The 25682-nt window shown below is 51.0% G+C and overlaps 1 protein-coding gene across 1 annotated transcript; it reads right to left on the bottom strand.

Annotated features, from left to right (window-relative positions):
* Positions 1-934: 934 nt before the first annotated feature.
* Positions 935-21778, bottom strand: Ttc22 (tetratricopeptide repeat domain 22). Its single transcript, XM_031378041.1, has 7 exons — positions 20859-21778; positions 7984-8039; positions 7686-7801; positions 5103-5221; positions 4239-4400; positions 2509-2661; positions 935-2176 (listed from the first exon to the last, which is right to left on the bottom strand). The coding sequence occupies exons 1-7, from the start codon at positions 21423-21425 to the stop codon at positions 1643-1645; spliced, it is 1707 nt and encodes a 568-aa protein (XP_031233901.1). The 5' UTR covers positions 21426-21778; the 3' UTR covers positions 935-1642.
* Between the last annotated feature and the right edge of the window lie 3904 nt (positions 21779-25682).

Raw genomic sequence — 25682 nt, 5'->3', positions numbered from 1 at the left:
CTACTCATGGAATTGGGGAGTTGGCATGATGCCGAGAAGGAGGTACAAAGGCTGAACTTAAGACCTCAAGGGTCCCTGGGACACAGTCCTGGCCACAACATCCATGACTATCTTGCAGTGGGGCAGGTGGGGCTCATGAGAGATGGCAGAAGGCAAAGGACTTCCTGGGGTGGGGATGCCTCTGAGCTGAGCACTCAGGATAGAAATGACTGGGGAAAGCCGGAGATGAAGTAAGGTGTGGAAAGGTAAGTGGTTAGACAGCTTGGGAGCAGAGATGGGGTGGACAGGATCCAATTAGTCTTGGGTAGAGAAGGGAAGGCTGGGCAGGTGGAAGAGAAGAGGTTCTGGTCTTCTGTGCTGTCTATTGATGGGTTGTGTCCTGGCTTCTACAGCAGCGAGGAGAAGAGTGAAGCAGAGAGTGTCACCATCCAAATTGTGAGCCGTCAGGAGCCATGAGGTGGAAAGTAGTATCGCGAGTATGTGCGACCAGCACTCCTAGAATCTGTGAAGAACTTACTGTAGAATTTGGGGCTAAGGCAGCTCTTGTGTGGCCCCAGCCATTCTATGATTTAAAGAAGTGCCTCTCATCACGACCCCCTCAGGGATCACATATCAGATATTTACATTAGGATTCATAACAGTAGCAAAATTACAGTTATAAAGTGACAATGAGATCATTTTATGGTTGGGGGAGTTCACCACAACATGAGGAAGTGTATTAAAGGGTTACAGCATTAGGAAGGTCGAGAGCCACTGATTTAGAGGCTTTTGGGGAGGGGGTTGGCAGGCAAATTTCTTCATTTGCAATGGTGAGTGTGAGTGTGTAAGATTCCTAGATTTCCTCCCATTCCTAGAAGGTTTAAGATAGAGACAGGTGGAGGCCCCAAAGGGGGTACATCTGTAAGTCCCACTAACAGCAAAGAAATCAAGTAAAGGTGTTTCTAATGAGTTTTATTTCAAGGTCTTTGGGAAGCCTTCCAAGGAGGCTGACCAAAGCAGGGGCCTGCTGGAAGTGGGTGGAGAGGTAGGAACTGGCTCTGAGCACCTGGGTTTAAGTCAGGACCCTGCCTGGCTCCAGGCACAGTGCCACCTTGGCCTGGTTTAGCCGGCCTTTTCCGGCTGCAGGACTTGAAATCCACTTAGCTAAACATTCAATGTGGCCCTTGGGAATCCAGTAGTAGTCACTTAGGCATCAGGGATAGAAAGTTACTTCTGAGACAGCTATCTTTTTCTGTCAGGAGACTCCAGCCCTGCTATTTTCTCTGCATGTTTGCAAAACTCTTTCCCTCAAGCCGGCAGTTTTCCAGGGACCTCTCATGCCTGCCCCAGACTTTCCTACAAGTGCTCACTTTCTGCCCTATGGGTATTTCAAATTGATAAAACGTTTCAAAATACCCATTCACAATTTCAGAGCGGGGCAGGGGATCTGCTTTGATTCCCCTACTCCAACCCCTGTGTGGGAACCGAATCCAGGGCCTCATGCTTGCTATGAAAGCCTTCTGTTAAACTATAGTCCCTGTGCAGAAAACATTCTGGCCCTGCTCACTCTGCCTGGTGGCTTGTCTTGGGTGCTGTGTCTAGATCCAGTCATCTGGGTTGGACCTCTTTGGGATGGTGCCTCCACAGGGTGTCAGAACCAGTCTCAGGAGGATGCTTTGCTTTTGGATGGCCCTCCAGCGTCCTCACCCTCGTGCTCCATGGTCTCAAAGAGCAACCGTACCAGTGCTGGCCGTCCCTGGCCTACTAAGGCCCGGGCCAGGCCCAGGACCTCTTCCGTGTGGCCACGCCACACTCGCTGCAGCTCCTGGCGCAGGCGTGCTGCTGGATATTTGCTCTGGGCATGGCGCAGCCAGACGTCCACTTCGTACCCCACCTCGCCATCGCTCAGCTGCGCCTGGCTCCACTGGGCCAGCAGGGCCTCAAGCAGGCAGCCGAAGCCCTCGGTATGGCTGGATCCCTCATCGTCCAGCTCCACTGCACGCTTGAAGCAGACCGCAGCGTTGGCGTCCTCACCCTGGACACGTAGGCATTTGCCGCGCAGCAGTTGCAGCTCCGGCAGCGTGTCGCCTAGCTCCAACTCACCAGCCTTCGCCAGGAAGACCAGAGCCTGGTTAAGCGCAGCCTCGTCCACTGCCAGCAGCTCCCGCATGGCATCCACACCCATGTAGTAGTAAACCTGGGGCCGGGGGAGGGAGCCTGAAAATGAGAGGCTGCACCCGGGTTCTAGTCCCAGTCCCTTCCTACCTAACCGTACCACCTTGAACAAGCCCTTCCAGGCACAATTAAACATGGTCACCTTTGATAGCCCTTCCCTGAGCACATCATAGGCAGACTGCTAAGAGGGGTAGGGAGGGATGGGGAGGGGTGGGGAGGGTTGAGGAGGAAGGCTTCTGAACACCATACACACATTATTACATCTATTCCATGCGGCACTGGAGGAAGGAGGCAGGGTGGACACCATTCACTCCATTCTGTCCTCAGTGCCCAGACGGCCCTTGTCTTTCTTACCTGACTGATATCTAGGTAGGTCCTGAGGCCTGGACACACCTTGACCACTTCCTCAAGGTCAGCTTTGGCACAGGCCAGGTGGTTCCGGTCAGGCATACCCCCGAGCCCCAGCTTGGCACGTTCTAGGTCATGGACATAGGCTCTGATTCGGACCTGCAGTAGAGGGGTGACTTAGAGGAAGTCCTCCACACAAGACAGCTGCCTTTTTTATTTTTTTTAATCCAAAGAAAAAAGCCAGATTGCTTCTCAGCAGCAACCAGGGCCATTCTGTGTGGCTGCAGAAAGCCTGCCATCCCAGGCTGGGATCCAGGAGTCTTAGTTCTGTGCGAGCTAGGGTAACCACTCCCTGTTCTGAGCCTGTCTCTCTGCTTATATAGTGAGGAGATGGATGAATGAAGAACATTCATTCATTCATTCATTCAGTGCCCCCCACAATCAGCTGGTAAAAGTTTCATATCACCTAAATGCTGTTTTCTAAGCTGAAAACTTAGCAACTCACAAAACCTACTATGTGCCAGGCACTGAGGAGACACTGACTGAGAACAAAAGGACAAAGTCTCTGCTCCTGGGCTGGTTGTTAGTAGGGAGAATAATAAACACAATAAATAGTGAGCAGTGTGTTCTGTGTTAGGAAGGAAAAACAAAACAGGAGGGAACAGAAAATCCTGGCAAGCACTTTGACAGTTTCAGTAAGAGGTCTCTAGAAGGAAGCTGAGGTTTTGCGAGGCCCACAGGAAAGGATCGAAAAAGCCAACTGGATATCGATGAGGAGAGCGCTCTAGGAGATCCAGGCCAGTGAGCTGGAAGAAAGCAAGAGAGTGTTGGGCAGAGCTATCTCAGCCAGATCTGGGCTCCTGGGCCACACAATGGGCTGAAGCTTCCACCTTGACCTATCCATCCCTTCTGTTGTAGTCCTCCTTGCTCTGATCGTCTCAGTAGCAAGTGTGACCTTGGGAACCACGGGGAGCAGAGGGAAGAGATATGGCTGCCATTCTCACAAAGTGAATGCAGGACCCCAAGGAAGCTACCTGCCTCCCTGGGCCATGTCCCATCCACAGACTGGCATATGTTTTACCTCCTGGGGTGATTCTTGGGGAGATTAAACCAGAGCACCGCATAAAAGGTTTCTGTAAGGGCTACCTTCTGGTTTTACAGGGAGCATCCTCGTTTTCAGTAACAGTTTTATCAGCTGCAGGGAAGAACTTTTCTGGCTTTTCCCACAGCCATGATGACCCAACCAGCAGCACATTGGATACCAGGTCAAGTGTAAGGTAGTAAAGAAGATAAGGGGTGGGGTTGGGGTCCTTATTGGCTTGGAGAAAATGATTTCAGGGGTGCAGATGTGGCCTCAAGCAGCAGGGTCCTGTGGGGGTGCCAGAGGTGGAGCTGGGCCCAGCAAGGAGAACCAAGAGAGGCAGCTCTTACGTCAGGGTGTGACTGGCAGCATTGGGGACACAGTGTAGCCCATTCTCTCAAGAGACAGTGAAGCTGCTAAAATGGATCTAATAATAGCAATCGTTCAGTCAGGAGTGAACTCCTCAGATGTGCTGGCTTTCATGTTTACACACAGTACCAAACTTAAGTTTCTTAGCTCAAAGCACTATCAGGTGTCTAGATGGTTCCCAAGCCCTCCACGAGATTCCAGGGCACTGGCACCAGGATCTTTTGCCCTTGATCTTTGGCCTCTTGTTCCTGGTGGCAGGATGAGGTGGGGCTGCAGGCTGACTCACCTTGGCCCTGGTGCAGTATGCCTGCCAGTTGAGCTGTGGGTCTGTAAGTACAGCAAGAGCCATGTTGCAGGTTCCTACGGCCATGTCCTGCTTTCCCAGGAAGTGGAAGATTTTGGCCAGGCGATTCAGGACGGGAGGTTGGTTCTTGGCGATCTCGATGGCCTAAGAAGGGAGGGAGGGAGGAATATGGCACGAAGCTGTACCACCATAGCCACGGTTCCTACCTACCCATGGCCAGCATTCCACCTGGCTCAGTCATCCAGCAACCATAGAGGACCCTACACTTTTGGGCAAGGCTACCAGCCCCCAATCCCTTGGAGGCACATTCTGAAGCCTTTCTTCCATTGGCTTGGGGTTATTAAGGGGTAGGATCAGGGTCAGCTGCTTTCTCTCTCCTCATACTTATGGGACTTCCAGCCAAGCCAAGCTCTTCCCAGCAATGTTGGTATTGATCGATACCTGTTCTAAGTGACTTGTCTCAGGGCTGCATGACCTGAGAGCAGGGCCAGTAAGGAGATCCCAGGAAACCTTGCATCTCTACTAAGCTGCTGGGGGTGAGAGAGGGGAAACATGGCCGAGGGACAGGTGTGGATACAGGCTCCCAGAGGAACTGTTCCAGGGTCCATTTCAAGGCTGGAGGGATGGGCGTGGACCACTTTAGGTGGGGAGGGTATTGGTCTTGGGCAGAACCGAGCAGGCATAGGGGAACTGTGCTTTGGGTGGGGAGAGATGGAGATGGCGGGCTGGAGTAGAGTCCTTTCTGGGTGGGTCACACAGTGGGGTTGGCCCAGAGAAGCAGACGGCTTTGGGGGAGATGTGGGAGACCCAGTTTGCAAAGTAGGTGTACCTAGGCCACATACATACCTTGCCAAAGCAGTCCAGGGGCTCCGTGCCCGAGTACCCACATTCGTGGACACCCATGGGTGTGGTAGAAAAGGTGTCTTTCCTCTCCAGCAGCATGCCGACATAGCACCAGGCCAGAGCTGGGGGAGGGCCAGAGAGAGGCTCTAGGGAGCAGTTGGGGCAGGGAGAGCCCCAGCGTATGGGGGCCAGCTCCTTCTCTGTAGGCATCAGCCCCCATGAAGACAAAGGGGCAATAGCATGAGCCAGGGACAGAGGAGAAAAAAGGTGGAGGAAAGATATAGGGTGTCACACAGAGGGTGTGACATGATTCATTCTTGTGTACGGTCTTTTGTGTCCCAGCATGTCACACAAGAGATGTCAATTCAGGGTTTTAGCTCTCCTGGCCTCTGGGGTATGGTGTGTGTGTGTGTGTGTGTGTGTGTGTGTGTGTGTGTGTGTGTATGTGTGTGTGTATGTGTGTGCCTGTATATCTGTGTGTGTCTGTATGTGTATGTCTGTGTGTGTGTATGTCTGTGTGTGTCTGTATGTGTGTATGCCTGTGTATGTCTGTGTGTCTGTGTGTGTGTATGCCTGTATATCTGTGTGTGTCTGTGTGTGTATGTCTGTGTGTGTTTGTGTGTGTGTATGTCTGTGTATGTCTGTGTGTATCTGTCTATGTGTGTCTCTGTGTGTGTATGTCTGTGTGTATCTGTATGTGTATGTGTATATGTGTGTGTATGTGTGTATGTCTCTGTGTGTGTGTGTGTGTCTGTGCTTGGGTGTGTGTCTGTGCTTGTGTGTATGTCTGTCTGTGTGTCTGTGTGTATACCTGTGCATGGCCGTGTGTGTGTATGTCTGTGTGTGTCTCTGTGTGTGTATGTCTGTGTGTATCTGTATGTGTATGTGTGTGTATATGTGTGTATGTCTCTGTGTGTGTGTGTCTGTGTTTGGGTGTGTGTCTGTGCTTGTGTGTATGTATGTCTGTGTGTCTATGTGTATGTCTGTGTGTTTGTGTGTGTGTGTATGTGTGTTTGTTCCTGTGATTGCTGTGACCCACTGTCTCCATCATAGCCTTCTTCCCTAACCACAGATGGGGATGGGGGAAGGTGGTAGGGACACATGCTACACAATCCAAGATATGGGTCCATGTCCTTGCCTGCTTGGTGGGTTTTTAAAAAAGATTTATTTATTTATTATATATAAGTACACTGTAGCTGTCTTCAGACACTTTTTCTTCTCTCTCTAGTCCTGCTTGCTCTGGCCCAAAGATTTCTTTATTTATTAGATGGGGTTTCTTTGTTTGTTTGTTTGTTTGTTTCGAGACAGGATTTCTCTATATAGCCCTGGCTGTCCTGGAACTTACTCCGTAGACCAGGCTGGTCTTAAACTCCGAAATCCATCTGCCTCTGCTCCCATGTGCTGGGATTAAAGGCGTGTGCCACCACTACCTGGCTATTTATTATATGTAAGTATACTGTAGCTGTCTTCAGACACATCAGAAGAGGGCATCAGATCTCATTACTGATGGTTGTGAACCACCATGTGGTTGCTGGGATTTGAAATCAGGACCTTCAGAAGAGCAGTCAGTGCTCTTAACCTCTGAGCCATCTCTCCAACCCCCTTTGTTTTGTTTTGTGGCAGTTTTACTATGCAGCACAGGCTAGCTTAGCAATCTGGGCCTTCCTGCCTCAGTTTCCTGACTATAGAGGCAAAAGGCCCCAAATAATAGCAAATCCCTAACCCTTTACAGTCTAGCCACAACCTTTGCAGCCTGGCCTCAAGTGTGACCTGTGATAGCTAATCCCCAAAGACCCCAGGGCTCCTCACATCAATGGCCACTCTCAAAACAACCTACTGTAAAGGTTACTACTAAACCAGATGACATAGGTGCAGCTGCCCCACTCACACATAGCACCCACACAAATGGCTCATGAAATGGCCAAGTAACACCCCCTTCAACTGCTATAAAAGAAAAACTCTCGAAAACAAACAAACAAACGAAAAAACAAAAAAAACAAAAAAACAAAAAAAAGAAAGAAAGAAACTCTCGCTGGGCAATGGTAGTACACATCTTTAATCCCAGCACTTGGGAGGCAGAGGCAGGTGGATTTCTGAGTTCGAGGCCAGCCTGGTCTACAGAGTAAGTTCTAGGACAGCCAGGGCTACACAGAGAAACCCTGTCTTGAAAAAGCCCAAAACAAAACAAAACAAAACAACAGCAACAACAACCCTCCCCCTCAGTAGTTAATCTCTCTGGAAGTTCCCCACCACTTGCTTGAAGTGTATTTCAGTCTGCTCTCTCCTCTCCTGTCCCCGTGTTAGTGAGTTCTTTTACCGATAGTGTCCAAGCCTTCTGTAAGCTGCTTCACATGCCGCTCAGGGCTGGGACCAGAGTCTGGTGTCACATCTGGGACTGCTCTACCCTACTGTTGCATTATTTATTGGGACAAGGAGCCTGGGTTTCCTTGGGTTAACAATACAATTGTAAGATGAGCCAAGGTGAGGCAAAAAGAGAGACAGCGCTAGAGACAGACAGAACTATCGCCAGGTACAGGAGAGCAGGACAGAGGCTACTCTTCAACCCTGCCCGCCTGGAGTTCCCACCTTGGTGTCGCGAGTCTGAGGACTTGAGGACTTCACTGAGCAAGGCCAGAGTACGGTTGAAGGCTGGCAGCCTCTTCTGCTCCTCGATGCCCATCTCCAGAAAGATGCCATCCAGCCTATGGGCAGGAAAGGGTTGTGGCGCCTACCCACCCCTCCCATCCATCCCCAGAGTGTTGCCATGGTGCCCACAGGCTCCTTGCCGATGGGAAGGTCCACCCACCTCTGCTCCATCTTCTGCCCGGCTTCCGGGCCACACCCCTTCCACCATCCCCAACCCACCTCCAGATGCAGGCCTGACCTGATGAAGAGCGTTGCCATGGTGAAGTACCAGCTCCTTTTCTCTTCTATTGGGATCTAGGAAGCAAAGAATGGGCACGCTGTGTGGCAGCTATTGAGATACCCAGGTCATTGTCTATAAGTCCCCACACTTGTGAGCTTGAAGAGGCAACAGGTACAGTGGGGAGGCCTTTGACCTGCAACAGCCCTGATGGCAGTGCCTTGCTGGGCAGCCTTAGGCAAAGTGCTTTTCTCTGATCTAAGGGTGTTGGAGACTAGCCACATGAGCCCCCGGTAACGAAGAGTGGCTGGGGAACACCGTTTCCGTTCTCCAGCTAACTCTACCACCCTGGCTCCCCCAGAGCAGCTGGGATCTTCTTCCTTCCAGCTATTTCTTCTTCCCCCTGGCTCTGGCTCACTTCCATCTTCCCGAGAAAGCCTTCCTGGGGATGTTAAGTGAGTCTGTTCAGCTTGGCCTCCCTGAATATTTTCTCATTATTATTCTTGCCAGCCTCACTGTGCATTTAGACTGACTTGGGCACTAGATAAAATATTTATGCTGCTATTTAAGGGAGTAGCTCTTCCTGCCTTGGGAAGGAATTTTAATGAAAACCAATAAAATCCCCAGTGCATGTCGGCAACTCTGCCTCTGGCTCTTGACCCTCCCTCCACATTCATCTCCCCATCCCCTCTTCTGCCTTCCCTGCTCAGGAACTCACTCCCCCTCAATACCTCCCCCTGCACCCCTTTGCTCCAGCAACATTCTAATCAGCCAGCATTTCTGAGGTGTTGTAGGGAGGTGGCCTCAAATGACAATGCCAGGTTCACAAGCTGGCTGGGGAGATAGGCCTGGGTATTGGAGAGGCCTGGGGTGTGTGACAGGATTCTCATGCAATTGCCTGGATCGCACAGCAAGCCTAGCACCCAGGTGTTAGCCCCACTTTACTGGTGAATACAGTGAGGTGCAGAGAGGTAACATGACTTGCCCAGGATAGCACAGATGGAGATGGCAGAGCTGATGTTTGTTTAGCTCCATAGCCCATGCTCTGGTTACCATACTAGGCTGTCAGACCCTGGAGGAGGAGCAGAGTCTGATCAAGGCCCAGAGATGCAGGCCATCTGTGTAGGATGATGTGTCACTCCCAGCTGGGCTTTCTTTCTTTCTGGCTTTTTTTTTTTTTTTGAGACAGGGTTCTCTGTGTAGCCCTGGCTGTCCTGGAATTCTCTTTGTAGACCAGGTTGGCCTTGAACTCAGAGATCCTCCTGCTTCTGCCTCCTAAATGTTGGGATTAAAGGTGTGTTGGCATTACTTCCTGGCTAAAGGATATATTTTCAAGCTGGGTCTTGAGTAGGCAGTGACACTTCAGAGAGTGGGACAGGGACCAGGGTATCTGGTGGAAAGGAGGCTGGCTTGAGCAGATGCATGGGATGTTTGGAAATGAGTAACCTGGAGGACAAAGAATTCTGTGTGAGCGAGGTGGAGGGATCCAGAGCCAGTGAATGGGACCTTAGGTAAATCAATCTCTCTCTCTCTCTCTCTCTCTCTCTCTCTCTCTCTCTCTCTCTCTCTCTCTCTCTCTCTCTCTCTCTCTCTCTCTCTCTCTCTCTCTCTCTCTCTCTCTCTCTCTGTCTCTCTCTCTCTGTCTCTCTCTCTCTCTCTCTCTCTCTCTCTCTCTGTGTGTGTGTGTGTGTGTGTGTGTGTGTGTGTGTGAAGGAGACATCATCATCATGCATCTGAACTCCAGAGTGGTATGACAATGTATTGGGATAGGGCCAGGAAACCTGCACCCTGGAGAGGCCTGCTGTGTTTCTTAGTTTGTGTTGCCTCTGATCGTTTGCATGGTCCAAGGCTGGACAGTGAAGACAGAAGAAGGAAGATGGGTCTCATCTTGAAGGGCTTTGGCCTGGCAGGAAAGCCAGGTATAAATACACAATTAGAACAGAAAGGATACAGGAGCCATGGGAGACTGTAAGAGATGCTCTCTCTAACCCAGAAGTTTCTCCAAGCCTTTCTGGAGAAGAGGCACTAGAACAGGGTCATCAAGAAGAGAGGGACCCATAGCCGGGAGGTAGTGGGAGGGACCCATAGCCGGGAGGTAGTGGGAGGGACCCATAGCCGGGAGGTAGTGGTGCACACCTTTAATCCCAGCATTTGGGAGGCAGAGGCAGGTGGATTTCTGAGTTCAAGGCCAGCCTGGTCTACAGTGTGAGTTCCAGGACAGCCAGGCCTACACAGAGAAACCCTGTCTCAAAAAACCAAAAAAAAAAGACGACGAAGAAGAAGAAGGAGGAGGAGGAGGAAGAAGAGGAGGAGAAGAAGAAGAAGAGGAAGAAGAAGAAGAAGAGTGGGACCCACCCAGAAGGATATAATGAGAAAAACTGTTCCAAGAGAACTGGTCATTGTGGGCAGAAGTTCATGTAAGATCGGAGTAAACAGGGACATCTCAGAAAAACACCGGGAGGCTAGGAATTTCCTTAATAAGATAAGCTCAGGAACTTTAGGAAGGTAGCAGAACTCTCCAGAAGGGAAAGGCTAATTAACACTCCTCAGATCACAGGGTGAGAAACTACCTGCAGGTGGGGGCACATTCCAAAGGGTGGACCTTTGCCCACCTTCAGACAAGGGAAGTCCTTGCCACTGCATTTCCCTTAAGACCAATTAGTTTAAAAAGTCACACTGTTCTACCAGTTACATTGTGTCTAATGGCTGCTGCCCTGAAAATTGTATAAAAGCTCACTGAATAAGTTGTGTGGGGTTGCCTCCTTTCCTGAGGGTCAGGGATGGCCTCGGTGCACTGAAATAAAAATCCTCATGTTCTTTGCATCGGTCAGGCTCCATATGATTTACTCAGGGGGTCTCTGGTAAGCTAAGGCTCATCAGGGTCTTACATTCAGAGATGTAGGGGAGTGGTGTGTGGTGTCTACATGTGACCAGGGTTGGAACCCCTAGCCCAGGGAATTGGGGAATCAGCAGGGAATATCAGGAAGGTCCCAAAATACTAGGTTTAGAATTTGGAGCCCATCTGTGAGGCAGTGGGGAGCCATAGCAGGGGTTAGAGCTGGGTAGTCCCAACTTCCCACATGTAGGAAGGAGGCCCTACGCTTCCTTCCATGACCCGGTGACAAGAGATGAGGCCAACACTGGAGCTGATGGGATGGATTCTGGCTTGGAATGAGCAGATCAGGGGCTGGTGGCTCACACACCTGAGTGGTCCAACTGGGTGACGGTAGGGATGAATACTTAGGAGCTGCATCCTTAATGGCAAAAGAAGAGAGTGTTCCATGCCTCTGGGGCCTGTGTGGGTGGGTCCCTCCTTAGGCACTCATTCCATCTCTCCTGGGGTGGGGGGCCTGGGGGATGCTTTGTCTAGCGTAATCTGTTTCAATACCCCAAAGAGCCATAGGATTTCAGGGCCTAGAGCCTGAAGATAATTCACCTACCTCTCCCCATTCCCCCTTCTCTAGAGTACAAAGTATCTTTCTTACAGCCAGTGTTGGATCTGTTTTGTTTGCTTTGCTTTGAGATAGTGTCTCAGTATGCAGCCTAATCCTGGACTTGTTGTGTAGCCCAGGGTAGCTTCAGACGTGTAACCCCATTCACTGCCTTTGAGCAGGGCTCTTCTTGCTGTGTGACACTATGTTCGTTGGCATTATACCCCCAAACCACATGGTCTGTGAATGACAGAGCTGGGAGTTAAACTCCTTCCTCCGTGGTCCTAGCCTCTAGTCTATTCCACAACACCATTATCGCCTTATCCTATATCCAGGGACACTGAGACCAGAGAGGCAGAGGGACTCCATGTGAGTTTACAAGTCAGCCCTTCCCCCCACCAGCCCTGCCCACTGTCAACATCCTCCAGTTTCTAACCCGGTTACGGTTTTCATGATGGGAGCAATATCGCCACCTGGTGGTGCTATCCCTGAATTGCAGGAGCAGCTCTCAGCCTCTTCTCTCTCCCTACCCACCAAATTTGGAGCCTAAACTGATTTTCAAAAATGTAGCTATCTGAATGGCACATGTGACAAATCTCAAACGTAGCTCTAAGCAGATCGTACTTGTGAGTGGGCTTTCGGCTTCAGGCTGGTGTCTGAGTTATGGATGGGGTTAGTGGCCATGGAGTGGAGGCCTCAGAGTGCCGCTGGGTTCCTCAGCATCCAGAAGAAGCTCCTGGATGCTATTCCTTCCGCGGTACAATGCCAGCCTGAAAATAGCCTGTCCCTTTAAAAATCCTGGCTGTTTTGGAAGTAGCAGCTGAAGCTGTTACCAGGGGCAACCTGGCAAGCCACAGTGCATTAAATTAAACAGGCCTATGACTTGCCTTTGTGCTCCTGCGGAAAGGAGGGGCTGCCTGCCTCTCTCCTGCTCAGCAGGCAGGCAAGGCGCAGGACTCCAGGGTTCCTAGCTCCCAGAGGCTGTGGGTTTAGGCAGCCTGGGAGGAGGCAAAGGCTGAGAGCACTCTGGAAGGCGTTTCTGGGACTGTCTGGCATGAGCTCTGTGTGGGACACTCCGTGCTCAATCATCATCAGTGTCCTGAAGCTCTGAGAGCAGCCAGCCAGCATCAGAGCCTTGGCTACAGGCTGGCCTCCATCCTGGGCCCGATTCTCAGGAAGGAATCGCATGAGAGCCAACCTGAGTGTACAGTCACCCTGGGCCTAACGAAGTACAGGAGAGGGTGACAGAAATTCTCTAGGGCTTCCCAGAGCACCGGCCTCATGGCTCCTCTGAGTCTCTCAGCATTTTGTTCCTCCTGAGATGGGGGAAGCAGACAGAAAGCCGTGGAGGCGAAAGACTTCACCGGCTCTCCAAGCTGTCTCTGACTTCAAGTTCACGTTTTCCCCACAATATCGAACCGCCAAAAGCTAGGGTTTAAGCAGTGACTACCATTTGCAAAACAGCATGCAGCTTAGTTAGGGCTTCAGAATGTCCTGGGTGGAAGGGAAAGTGAGGCTCATTACCATCAGATGGGAAAACTGAGGCAAGAGAGTGTCCTCGAAGCCTGGACTGAGACTGACTCCTGGCAATCTTTACCCCAAGCCCCACCCTCCACCCTGTTTAGTGAGAAAAGGTCTTACTGCACATCCGGAGCTAGCCTAAAGCATCCTGCCTCCACCTCTTGCTAGGATTATAGGGATGCATCACCACACCCAGGCTTAGCTATTGTTATATCTATAGTCAAACCAATAAGGAACACCCCCGATCCAGGGCCTCTTTTTCAGCGCCTGCCTCCAGGTTCCATGCTCTATTTGAGTTCCTGTCATGACTTCTTTGATGGTGAACAGTGCTATGGAAGCATAAGCAGAATAAACCCTTTCCTCCCCAACTTGCTTTTTGGTCAGAGTGTTTCATGGCAGCGATAGAAATCCTAACTACGACATTTGGTTTATTTTGTTTGTTTTTTGTTTTGAGACAGGATTTCATACTGTAATCTAGGTTGGCTTCAAACTTGTGTCAATCCTCCTGTCTCAGTCTGGGTATACTAGGATTACTGTGTGAGCCACCGGGCCTGACTTAGAAATGCAAACTCTTGACTCACTCCTCTGTGGCTCTAGAGGTGTGGCTCAGGGGGCCGCTTGCTTACAGCCCTCTCTACTGTGCTAAGTTTGAAAGCCATTGGCTGGACTGACCGGGGGTGGAGCAAAAGTGGGCTAACAGGTGTCCCCTTTTTAACAGGCCAAAGGACCAGATCTAGTCCCCTTCAGGAAGCCTGAAGATCCTGCTTCTGTGGCTCGTGGGTAAGGGACATAGGCAGGTGACCTGGCAGGAGTGGGACAGATACCTTGTCTCTCAAGCAGGTCCATGGGTGGTGTCTCAGGGTCCAGAGACAAATCTCACTAAACCCACTGTTTACAGAACTGCAGGCTTCTGATTAGACTGGGTGCTCAGCCAGGCTCTCAGACAGTATTTGCCTGGCAGGGTGAACTTTGTCCTGGCAGCTGCTCTGTACATTCCAGGGAGGCCCCTGAGAGCTGACTAATGATCTCCTGGGAGGGGACTGATGGAAAGGAGGAAGGCTTCGTCCGGGTCACGGGTTCTCCCAGCAGCCTCGGAAGGTGTAGTTAGTGTCTTCCTCATAGGGATTAGAAAACAGCCCAAGAGCCACCGCTCAACGCCCAAGCAGAAGGGCCAGGGTTCAGGCTCTGATCCGCCTCCCTCCAAAAACTGGTCTTTCAACTGCCAGAAACAGTCGCAAGGTGTTGGACCTGCCTAGGAATGTGTCCTTCCGGAGCAACTGGAATATCTTCCGTGGTGACAGACAGGGCCAGAGCACACAGGACAGGACAGGACAGGAAGAGATCCTTTTAGCCCTGCTGGGGGGGACTAGTGTTCTCAATTCCCTGCCTCAGCAGGTGTTCGGAGTAACAGAAACTTGAGGTCCCTTGCTCCAACCAGGGATCCCAGAAGGTCACTGAGCTAACCTCTTTATCTGTGAGCATCCATGAAGCTTGTGGCAGGGGTAGCAAATGGGCTGGTAGGGGGAGTTTAGGAATTGGGTGTGATACCTTGGGAGTGAGTGTCTGTCATCATCCTGGGTTCCCTAGAGAATTCCACCTGGAGGACTTCAAGCTCCCTGCTGTCCCCTTAGTCTGTCTGCCATGTCTTCTGGCCCTGTGGCTTCGTGTGATCTCCACACTGACTGAACTGTGAGGAACCACATCTCTATTTCATTGTTGTGGATCTAAGGCAGACTCCAGGGTCTGTAGTGGCTGTGGGCCTGAGAGAGTCCAGTGCCCTCTCAAAGGAGAGCACTGATTCTCCTCAGCTCCCCAGTGCACTAATAATATCCACCCTGTGCTTATTATTTCTTCTGTCAGTCATAATTGAGTCAGGTGATGCTAGCTAGGGTCCTGTGTCTTTGAGAATATGGAGACCCAGCCCTCAAGCTTACCAGATGGGTGGGAAGAGGAGGCAGCAGCAGCCCCAGAAGCAATGAACAGCCAAGGCGAGTGACTTTTGCTGTTACTGAGGAAGGAACGCTCTACCCTGAGCCCATGCACCTGACTTTGGTCCTTCCCGCTACTCATGACTGTGTGCCCTTGGGCAAGCCTGCACTTCTCTGAGCCTCTGTTCCCTCACGTGTGGAATGGTGCTAATAACATGGCACTGCCAGCATTTCTATGAGATCAAGAGATGATGATGCGGAAAATCACAGGCATGCTCGGTGCCCAGCTCATCAGCCCCTGGCCTGGCTTCCGCTTCCTCTTCCTCTGTTCCTTAACTGGGTCAGAGCATCCAGAACTGTGGAGGTGCATGTTCCCAACTGTGGCTCTGTGCACACAGGGGTCCTGTGGAAATGTGTGCCCAACTGTACCCACATACACCAGGAACCCTGTGGAGGTGTGTGCCCAACTGCACCCCTGTGCACCAGCGATCCTGGGGTTGCTGACTGAGGGTCCCCTCCAACCCTGCTGAGCATGAGAGACGGAATTCCCCGCTCTGTTTGTGAAACAGGCCTGAAGCATCACTCCCCTGCCCCCCCCCCAGCATCACTGATAGTGAAATCTAAATGGCATAAGTGCACTGGATGATTGCTTTCCTCTGGAGCATGCTGTGCCCTGCATGTGAGGGAAACACAGTGTCTTTCAGGCAGTGTGAGTCTGTGAGGCCCGAGTTAGACTCGATCAGTTATGAAAGTGAACGTCTGAGCTCACACAGCCCACAGGCTCCAGTTTTGCAGTGGGTCTTACCGTTCCTTACCCAGGCCTGCTGTGACGGATGGGGAGGAGGATGTGTGTGTGTGAGTGTACGAGCATGTATGTGTGTGGGTGCTCACTTGTGTGGGCATGCATGTGTGCAAATGAGTGTTCATGCGTGTCCACACATGAATCTGCACTTATGTTAGCAGGCATGGGTTGTACAGGACCACCCACCAAGCAAAACTGCCAACATCTTCGGGAGTTCTGCTGGCCTGCTCACAAAAGCTCAGCACAGCAGTTCCTGTTGACCCTCCATTTTAGAAGAATGGGGCAGAGAGAATTCTAGGAGCCAATACCTGAGTATCCAGCTACCCCTCCCAACCAGCTGCAAGCAGTTCTTCCCTAATTGCACATGGCCTTGGATTCCTGGGGTGGGAGGCTACAGGATTTAGGTGGGAAAGGATTTAGGGAGGGAGTTCCCTCTTTATAGCCATGGGGGAGCCATCATTCATACTGAGTTCACACCTCCCAGGGTGGCTGCTCTATGGTTACTATGGTCCTTCCTGTAACCCCTCACCCATTGCATGGCAAAGAAGCCTAATAAACTCAGGGCAAACTCTGGTAGGACTGTACTTGCTTTGTCACTGGAACCTTAGAAGGAGGAGTAGGCATTGTTTATGACTCCCTTAGAGAAGGAATTTTAGCAACAGCATGTGTGAGCATTCATGTATGTGACCATGTGAGTGCATGAGTGGATGTCTGTGTATGCATGTGAGTGCATGTGTCTGTGCATGTATGTGTGTGTATAAGTACCTGTGTGAATAATTATGTACATGTTTATGCATGCATTCAGCCCCCGATATTTTGAGAAAAGGGAATAAAAATGAAATAACTTTCAATTCATTTAATAAAAATGAAAAAGCTTTCATTTTACAAGGCAGGGATATTCCTTTTCTGGAGAAATAGAAAAGTTTTAAGTTAAGTTTTTTTAAAGTTTACTTTTAATAAAAACAGGGAGTTTTTTAAAAAGGCTTAAAATTAAATTATTCACCTCAATTAAAGTTATAGCCAGGCAATGGTGACACACACCTTTAATCATAGCACTTGGGAGATAGAGGCAGGCAAATCTCTGAGTTCCAGGCCAGCCTGGTCTACAGAGTGAGTTCCAGGACAGCCAGGGCTACACAGAGAAACCCTGTCTCGGAAAAACAAAAACAAAAAACAAAGCAAATTAACAACAGTCACAAGGACTCCTGCCCCAGCTGTTCAGGCCTCTGCTAGCTCCTGCTGGGGTTCAGTAACACAGAGAAGACAAGACATAGAGCTCACCTTCCACAGGACAAGGCAGAATGCAAGGGGCAGAGGGTGGGGGAAGAATTGCACAGGATCCCAATCCATATCCCAGCGAGTGCTTTCAAGTCTCAGTGCCTTCCCAGCAACCCCAGGACAGCTGTGTTGGGACCTCATGTGGCAGACAAGAGGCTCAGAGGGAGCAACAAGTCCTACCTGCAGCCACTTGAGGCTGGGGGCAGAATCTTTACCTGGTCTGTCTAAAGCAGTGGTTCTCAGCACAAAACCTTCCTCTTGCTCTAACACTTTCACTTTTTTTTGGGGGGGGGGAGGTTGAGACAGAGTCTTTTTATGCAGCCCTGCATGTCTTGTAACTCACTCCAAAGGCAGGCTGACCTTAAATTCAGAGATCTGCCTGCCTCTGCCTCCTGAGTGCTAAGATTAGAGCTGTGTACCACCACAGCCTGGCAAATTCTGTGCTCTTAATGTCAGTACTCCCCACCCCAGATTTTTGAACGTGCCCACGGGGCTGGGGGAGGACTCCCTCTGCCCTGTTTTTCTGATCCCAGAGAAAGGCAAAAAGGCCTTTAGACAAGTTAGAATGGGACTATTCAACTCCTGACAGCTAGCTCAGTGCCCTCAGGCAAACTGCTAGGTGTGCAAGCCTCTGCTCCAAGTCCCTCAAGTGAACCACAGGGGTTCTGTCCTAAGATGCAGGGGGAAGATGCCCAAAGTGGGCAGCCGTGTGAGGAGGTTCCCAGGAGCAGGTGACATGCAGGCTGAGGGCGGTCATACTCTGCAGGGGATAAAGCTGCGTGGGATATCGGGACGTTAAAGGGGGCTGACAAAGTCAGGGAAAACATGGCTAATGTGGAAGGTGGGAGTCAGTTTCAGAGGCCATGTCAGATTGCTACAAAGTTTCAGGCTGCGACTTTCTGGCCCTCTTTTCCTGGCCCAGGCCCACTCACTGTCTCTGAAGTCCCGCTCTGCAGGCTCCTGCTGTCCCACCTTTGCAGGTACCATGCTGGCAGTGCCCTCTGCTTACTCCTGCCAGCAGACTGCTGCCTCTTCCACAAGCTTCCACCACTTACTTCTGCCTGAAAGTAGTACTTCTTTGGAATTTGCTCACTGCTTCTCTATTCCACAGGACCTAGATTTTCCAGGTCACTGCTGATGCCAACACTGGGTCTCCATGTGCCACTGAAGTCAACTTCCATTGTCAGGCTTTGGGCAACTGATTGCTCTCCAGGGCTCAATATTTACAGACTGTCCTGTGGCATGGGACTGTGACCCTAGGCAGCTGTGGAGACATCTCTAATTTACTTCTTTGGCGTTTGTGTCTAGAGGAAGGACTTGGGTAAGGGGATTGATGAAGGACCTAATGTTTGGTTTCTCTGTTGTTCAGGGACTACTTGGTGTGAAAACTTTTTAACACAAGGCTGGGTGTGCAGCAGGAACGGGATAAATGTAGAGAAATCCAGTGACCACCTGTTAGGCATCCCCAGGGTCTCTCTATTATTTGACAGGATAACCACAGGACATCTCAGGCAGAGAGCGAGAGCTCAGTACTGGCATCTATGAAGTCAGCTTGTTAAAGCCACACAGCAAAACCAGTAACAGAGCTGAGTTCTCAAGCCCAAGGCCCTGCCTGACTCTGATTGCTGAAGCCATCACTGTTGCCCTATTCATTGAACACCTGTGTAGAGAGAGTATCAGGTACTTCATGAGTGTGTGGGCTCATCTATTCTTTGGCAGGTGGGGCAGGGGGCAAACCCTACCTCTCTCCTGGCCACCACTGCTCCCAAGCAGCAGCCTCTTAGCATTCCATCTTCTGGCTGATCACCAGCTGGGCAGTGCCCACTGTGGCTTGTAGTGACTATGCAGACAGAGAAGAGCTGGCCTCCGCCTGCCTGCCACTCCTAAATCCTTGCCTCCCTGACCACCTCTTCCAGGAAGCCTTTCTTCCCCTAAACACCTCTTGAGGTCAGAAAAAGACCTTGGTAGCTATATATCTCCCTTCCTGTGTCATCACACGGATGAGAAACAGCAGTGTGGAGAGAGATCTCCCCTGTGGGTAGCCCTGACACTGAGTCTCTGAGCCTCAAGCTCAGGGCCTCTTAAGTGCCATACTGTTGTTGCGACCTGTGACCACAACCACACTCCACACACACAGTGCCAGCTGTTCTGCCCATGCCTAATGGCCTGGCATTTGACTTCAAGTTCAGGCTTCCAAACAGGAGGTCCCAGGTCCCAGCCACGCTCCCAGCTACACCTAGCTTGTGGGAGGAGGAGGCTTCGTAGGTGAGAAAATGGAGGTTCACTTATGGCTGTCTCTGTGCAGGCCCTTTCTAGGAACTTTACAAGCATTACCTCTGAATTATGTCATCAACCAAACGGTACCACCATTCTACTGGTGAGAAAGCCTATGACACACATCATGTCATCTCATTTCACTGAGAGGGAGAGCCCAGTATTGGTTGAGCAGAGCTGGAGAGCTCAGAGAGCCCTGAACCTGCCCTCCCAGCCTAAGAACCCTCTTGACTTGTAACCTGCACGGTTGTTGTGAGTTCAAGTCCATGCCCTCTGATGTGGCCTCGCTAAAGTCACCATTCTAACATTTCTCTTTAAGAACTTGCATCTTTTGGTGGGAAACACACTCAAGACATGTTGTGAGGGCTTGGTGAATAGTGTCATGCTAGTGAGTAGTGCTCAAGAGGATAACATTCCCACATCACTCTTCCATCAGTCTCAGTGACAAGCAGCCCCCAGGGAGCCCGCCTGCTGGTATTTCTGACCTTGTATAACCCCCTCCCCGCAGTGTACCCCAGGCCCAGTGACATGTTTCTGAGAGCCAGAAAACAACCAAAGTATCAACAACCAGCTAGGAAGCATACCCTGTTGATTATGAGCTGGTGTGGCTGTGAACTAACTGATGGCTCCCCAGACAGGCAAACCTTCAGAGGACACCATAGCCCCAAGTACTGAGTAAAGCCACATCTAGATCCCAGACCCACAGGGGTGCTCGGTCATAAGTGCTTATTGTATAGGCTGCTTGAGCATAGGACCCTTGATCTGCAGGATAAAGGACAAATAAGCTAGGATCTCTTTAGTGCCAGGACCTATGAGTATCTCTGTGGACCAGAGACACTGGTTTACAGTGAGAAAGCAGATGACCACTGTGCCCTCTCTCAAAACTGTTGAGACAGAGCTGGAGGGACAGACTTGAGGGGCAATTGGAACAGGGCTGGGGAAGCTGAGAGGGTGCTGTGACCGGCCTGGAACCATGGAGGTGTCCCTGGAAGGGACATTTTGAAGCAAATCTGAGAGCTGGGGGAGGGGGTATATGTAGGTCACTGGAGCAGGAAGTACCCCAGGAAGAGGCCGGGAAGACCTAGGAAGGAAGAGAGCTATATGGAGTCTGCCCACTGTGGACGGAGTGGAGGTGGGGTATAGTGAACACCCCTGGACAGAGGACTGAGGGCCTCGGATGCCACTCAAGCCTAAGAGTCATTGTGCGGGGGTGGGGTGGGGGGGCTGAGTTGAGGATGTAGCCAGTGAGATGCAGCCACTGTATCGGCAGCTGAGTGAAACATGGGACAGGAGAGCAGAGCTGGAAAGTGACCACAAAGCCCAAGCAGGACGGTTCAAAGGCTAGGATGCCAGAGGGAGGCTGGGGAGGAGAGAGAAGCTCTTATAAGCCGAGGCAGTGGCAAAATTGGGGGTTTAAACGGATAGGAGGATGAGGGGAGAAAGGAGGAAGAAAAACCTGCCAAGATTTTGGTGTGTGATTGTACCTCTTGCTGGCAGAGGAGGGAGAAGGGATGCGTTAGCCTGACTGGAGAATTTGTCTTGGTGCTGAACCAGAAAGCTAGGTGGGTAGGCAGCACCCAGGAAGGCAAAGCTACCCGGTGACCCGGGCCGGGAAGGGTGGCAGGCATCCCAGCAAAGGAAATGAATGACGACAGCACCCACCTGCTGACCATAGCCCAGCGCTTTGTCGTAGAGTGCGATGCCAGCCTCCAGCACCTGCGCGCGCTCCTCTGGACTGGCACAGCCCACGTCGAAGCCATGTGCATATCCCTGCTCCGCCAAGCAGCGGGCGGCGCGGAGCCGGGGGTCTCCAGCATCCTCGGGGTCCCCTGCCAGGCCCATGAGGCTGGCCAGTCGCCCGGCGGACGCCTCCTCCTCTTCCTCCTGGCCCAGCTGCCCGTAGACGTGTGCCAGATTGGCCCAGGCATTAAGGTTGCCAGGGTCTTTGCGGGCCACATCCAGGAAATGCTCGCGGGCATCACCTAGCTCCTCCAGGTAGAAGGAAAAGGTTCCCAGGAGGTGACGCACGGCAGGCAGCTGCGGGCTAGCCACCAGCTCCAGCTCCTGCCGCAGACCCTCTCTCTGGAGCTTCAGGTCCCGGGCGCGCAGCTGGGCGGGTGAGCGCGGCTCGAAGTTGAGCTGCATCTCCAGGTGGAAGTGGCCGGGCAGATAGTCCAGTTCGTCGAGAAGGGTTTCCAGGTCCTCGGCTCCAGCCTCGGGCTCGGTCATGGCTGCCCCTGGCTACCCTGCCTCCCCTAGCTCCCAAGGACGGTGGATGGGGCGGCCCCGAGGGGAGCCCCGCACGGCGGTCCTGAGCACCTCTTGCAAGTGGGTGGCTCCCAGAGCTGGCCAAGGGCTCGCCCTGTAGGTGCTCGCCCTGTAGGTGTTTCCGCTTTCGCTGCTAGACATCAGCATTGCACAAGCAGGTGTGCCTGAAAAACAGGTGTGGTGCCTTGTCAAGTGAGAGGCTCACAAACCCAGTAAGTGGCAATGGCAGATTTCAACTACTCAGCAGATGAAGAGAGAGGTTCAGAAGAGAAAGGTGCCAAGGTCACGGAACCAGGTCATGCTCAAGGAGACCTGGAACCTCAGGTGGCCCAGGCCAGCCAAGTCCTTCCTCCATTGGCAGTGCTCCACCCTTCACACGGAGCTGTCAGGACAGGCCCTTCCAGCTGAGCAAGCCTTGCTCACTCCAGAGCTGTGTGTGTTCTAGAGGCCTTCTGCTGAACACAGCAGGCCACCGCCCTTCCGGTCTTTCTCCACTCTGTGCATCTGGCCTCTCAACTGAGTCTCTTGGCTCTCTGCTCAGCGGAGGGCCCAGACAGCAAAACTGAGGCGCCCAAGTGCTAGGTCTACTTTTGTTTCTCCATGCCTAATAAAGCACAATCCCTTATACTTCTGCTTTCCTCCTCTGTGACATGACGCAGTTCCCTGTGAGGGACCGGGAGATCCATAGGTAAAACCGATGAATGCCTGCCCTGGATATGCGTGGGCTTCACTCCTCCGGATCAGTGCCCAGCCGGTGCTGCTCCCTGCTCCGAGTCTGCTGTCTTCTTGCTCTGTGCTATCTCCCTCAGGGTCGCCTGGCTTCCAGCGTGCAGGTTGAACTGGGGTGTCTGGTGTGACAAAGCAGAGTCCCCTTCGGACTAGGCTTCCTGGCACGTCTGGACCTTGGAATGTTCCTCACTCATCCTGAGTGAGGATCTTGCCCCCCTTGCCTCAAGCTCGTTGGAAGGAGATCAGCATTTTCACTAGAGAAAATAGAGCCGGCTACGTGAATTTAAAGAAACTATGACTTTAGCAATATTTTCAAGTCAAAACATTTGGATACTATTTGCACTGATTTTAGATTTGAATGTAATACATTTAATAATTTTTAGCCTTTTAGAATTTGTTTTGACGGCTCCTTTTTATTCTTTATTTGCATTGGTGTTTTTGCCTGCACACATCTTTATGTGCGGGTGTGTCAGATTCCCTGGAACTGGAATTACAGACAGCTGTGAGCTGCCGTGTGAGTGCTCGGAATTGAACCAAGGTGCCCTGGAAGAGCAGTCGCTCCAGCCCCGGTTTAATAATTTTTAATGCAAAACTTACCGTACATTGCTGTCCATAGCGAGAGGCAGCAACCTCTCACTGCTCTGGAGTATCAAGAAGGGATTTCCAGAGAGTTTAGCTTTCTAAGTTTTTTTTTTCCCCAGGTTGTGACAGCATATAGTTAATACAAAAATCTCCAGTTTTCATTTTGACTGAAAAAAAATGTGTTGTGGCCAGGCGGTGGTGGTGCATGCCTTTAATCCCAGCACTTGAGAGGTAGAGGCAGGTGGATCTCTGAGTTCGAGGCCAGCCTGGTCTACATAGTGAGTTCCAGGACAGCCAGAGCTATACAGAGAAACCCTGTCTCGAAAAACCAAAATAATAATAATAATAATAATTATTATTATTATTGTGGTGGTGGTGGGGGGTGTGCATCTTGGCACCCCTATGTCCTTCAGAGGATAACTTTCAGGAATCAGTTTTCTTCCGTTGCTTGGGTCCTAGGGAGGCAACTCGGTTTTCCAGCTAGGTAGCAAATGCCTTTACCCCCTGAGCATGTCTCTAGCCACACTTCACTGTTTCTGTTTGCTGTTTTTTGAGACAGGGTCTTTTGATGTGGCTCCGGCTGGCTTGGAACTCACTATAGATCCGTCTGCTGCTGCCCGTTTTAACTGGTTCTTTAACCCTACATTTTAACTGTCTTGAAGTGTAGAGTTGACAAGCATTAAGCTCAGTCACATTACTGTGGGAACACCTTCCACTCCTGAATCCTTTTCATCTTCCAAAACTGAAACCCCATGTCCACTCTAATAACTCCCACCAGATGTGGTGGTTCATGTTTTACCATCAGCTCCTCAGGAGGCTGAGACAGGAGGATGGCTAGTACAAGGCCCATCAGACTCAGAAACAATAATTTTTACAAGGGTTGAGAATGTAGCTCTGAGGTGGAAATAGGGTCCCAACCCAGTTAGTTGCCACTCATCCCTCCAAAACCATCCTCAAGTGCCTGGTAACTGCCACTCCACTTTCTCTTTCCACATTTGAATACTATAACACTTCATGTAAGTGAAATAATGTTTTTTTTAATGTCTAGCTTATCATTTAGCATAATGACTTTAAGTTTTATCCATGATGTGGCATGAGTAAGAACTTCCCTTACTAATTTTGTACTTTTTTTTTTTTTTCAGACAGGGTCATGGTTACTATGTAGCCCTGGCTGGTCTAGAACACTCCTACTACCTCAGGCACCCAAGTATTGGGATTACAATGCACACAACTATTGTTGGACAGCATTTCCTCCCTTTTTAAGGGTGAGCACTATTTCACGGTCTGTATTGTCCGTATCTATCAGTCCTTGTTTATCCATCATGTTCCATGGTAAATACATGGGTTGTGGTTACTGTGAATGGTGTTACTATAAGCAGGGCTGTATTATACAGATGTGTGTTTGGGTTCCTTGCCTTTAATCCCGTGGCACGTACTAAGTGGGATTGCTGGGGTGTGTTATAGGTCTATGTTTACTTCTTTGAGGAACCACTGTGCTGTTCCATAGCAGCAGAACCGTTATATTTCCCCATCACCAAAGCTCAAAGTTTCCAGTGTCTCTACATCCTTGCCAAGACATGTCATGTTCTCTAATGTTGCTCATATTAGCCATCCTGGTGGGCGGGCTAAGCTTCTGATCTGACTCTAGGGAGAGGAGAAGGTGTCGGGGAGGAAGGGAGTAAGCGGGTGGGCATGTGAATTGCAGAAGCTGGGAAAATGGAAAAGACCAGCGGTTTCTTTGCAACTTAGGGTATACCTCAGGGCCAGAGCTGCCCATAGCTGGAACTCACAGAGAGTGGGAAAGAGATAAGGCCTACACGGAAAGAGATAAGGCCTACACGTAGCAGCAAAAGTCCCCTCACGGTCTTCATCCTGGCCGGGAAGCTTGACTTAATTGTATTGATGATGGAGTCTGGGTAGGTTGAACTCTTGAAGCTACATATCTCTCAGGCATTGAGTCCTGGGTGGGTTGTGTGACCCCATGCTTTTCTAGACGGGGTCAGGACCATTTATTCTGTCTGAGCCTTAGATTTCTTTCCTGTAATAATTAGAATGGGGATGGAGGGATTGTGGTAGCACCTCTGGCAGAGAATGAATTAGTTGGCCAGACAAAGTTCTCTAGGAGCTGGACTGTTGTTTATGGCAGGTGGCCTCAATACAGAGCTGACTCACCCTGGCCTGCTATGGCTCCTCTTGCAGCCAGGACTCTGGCCCATGGACTTTGGCTTGTGTCTTCTACCATCCCGTCAGCTGTCCTGCAGCCAAGGGGATCACTGTAGAAGAGAAGACGGCACAGGGAGCTACAGGCGGGTCTGCGCCACTTCCCCAAGAGCGCCTAAGGAGGCCCAGGCTTGTAGAGGGCCTCCTGCTTAGGACAAAGACAGCCATGACTCCCTGACACATCAGAATAGCTCTCCAAGGAAACTCCAGTCACATGCCCTGTCCCAGGTCGGGAAATGGAGGCCTCATGAGCATATCATTTCCAGGGTCACCAGCTAGGACACATCGGAACCAAGCTTCAAATTTATGGGGTGCTGACAAATCATACTACATTCATTTATTCACTTATCCACCCAACAAACGTTTGCTGCATGCTTGCTCTGTGGCAAGCACTGTGTCAGGAAGGAATAAGAGTTTCTTCTGTGGGCCTCCCTCTCGGAATTGCCTCCTGTAGGCCGTTTAATCCTTTCAGAAGCCTGGGAGATAGAATATTGGTTCATTTACCACGTAAGCATGTGGGGACTTAGAGAGGGACACTACTTTGAGACCCCAGTCCTGGGGAGAGATGGGCCTCTGACCCCCCAGCTCAGTGGTGTACTGTGGGCACTCTATCAGTTGTGCCTCTGTGGCTGCCAGGCCCGGAGCCAGAGGTCCAGCTCTCCATTTTTTTTTTTTTTTTTTTTTTTT

This window comes from Mastomys coucha, unplaced genomic scaffold, assembly GCF_008632895.1.
Source record: "Mastomys coucha isolate ucsf_1 unplaced genomic scaffold, UCSF_Mcou_1 pScaffold18, whole genome shotgun sequence".
In the NCBI taxonomy this organism is placed as follows: domain Eukaryota; kingdom Metazoa; phylum Chordata; class Mammalia; order Rodentia; family Muridae; genus Mastomys; species Mastomys coucha.
The sequence above is the reverse complement of the archived record's forward strand: the minus strand, read 5'-3'. Positions and strand labels throughout refer to the sequence as shown.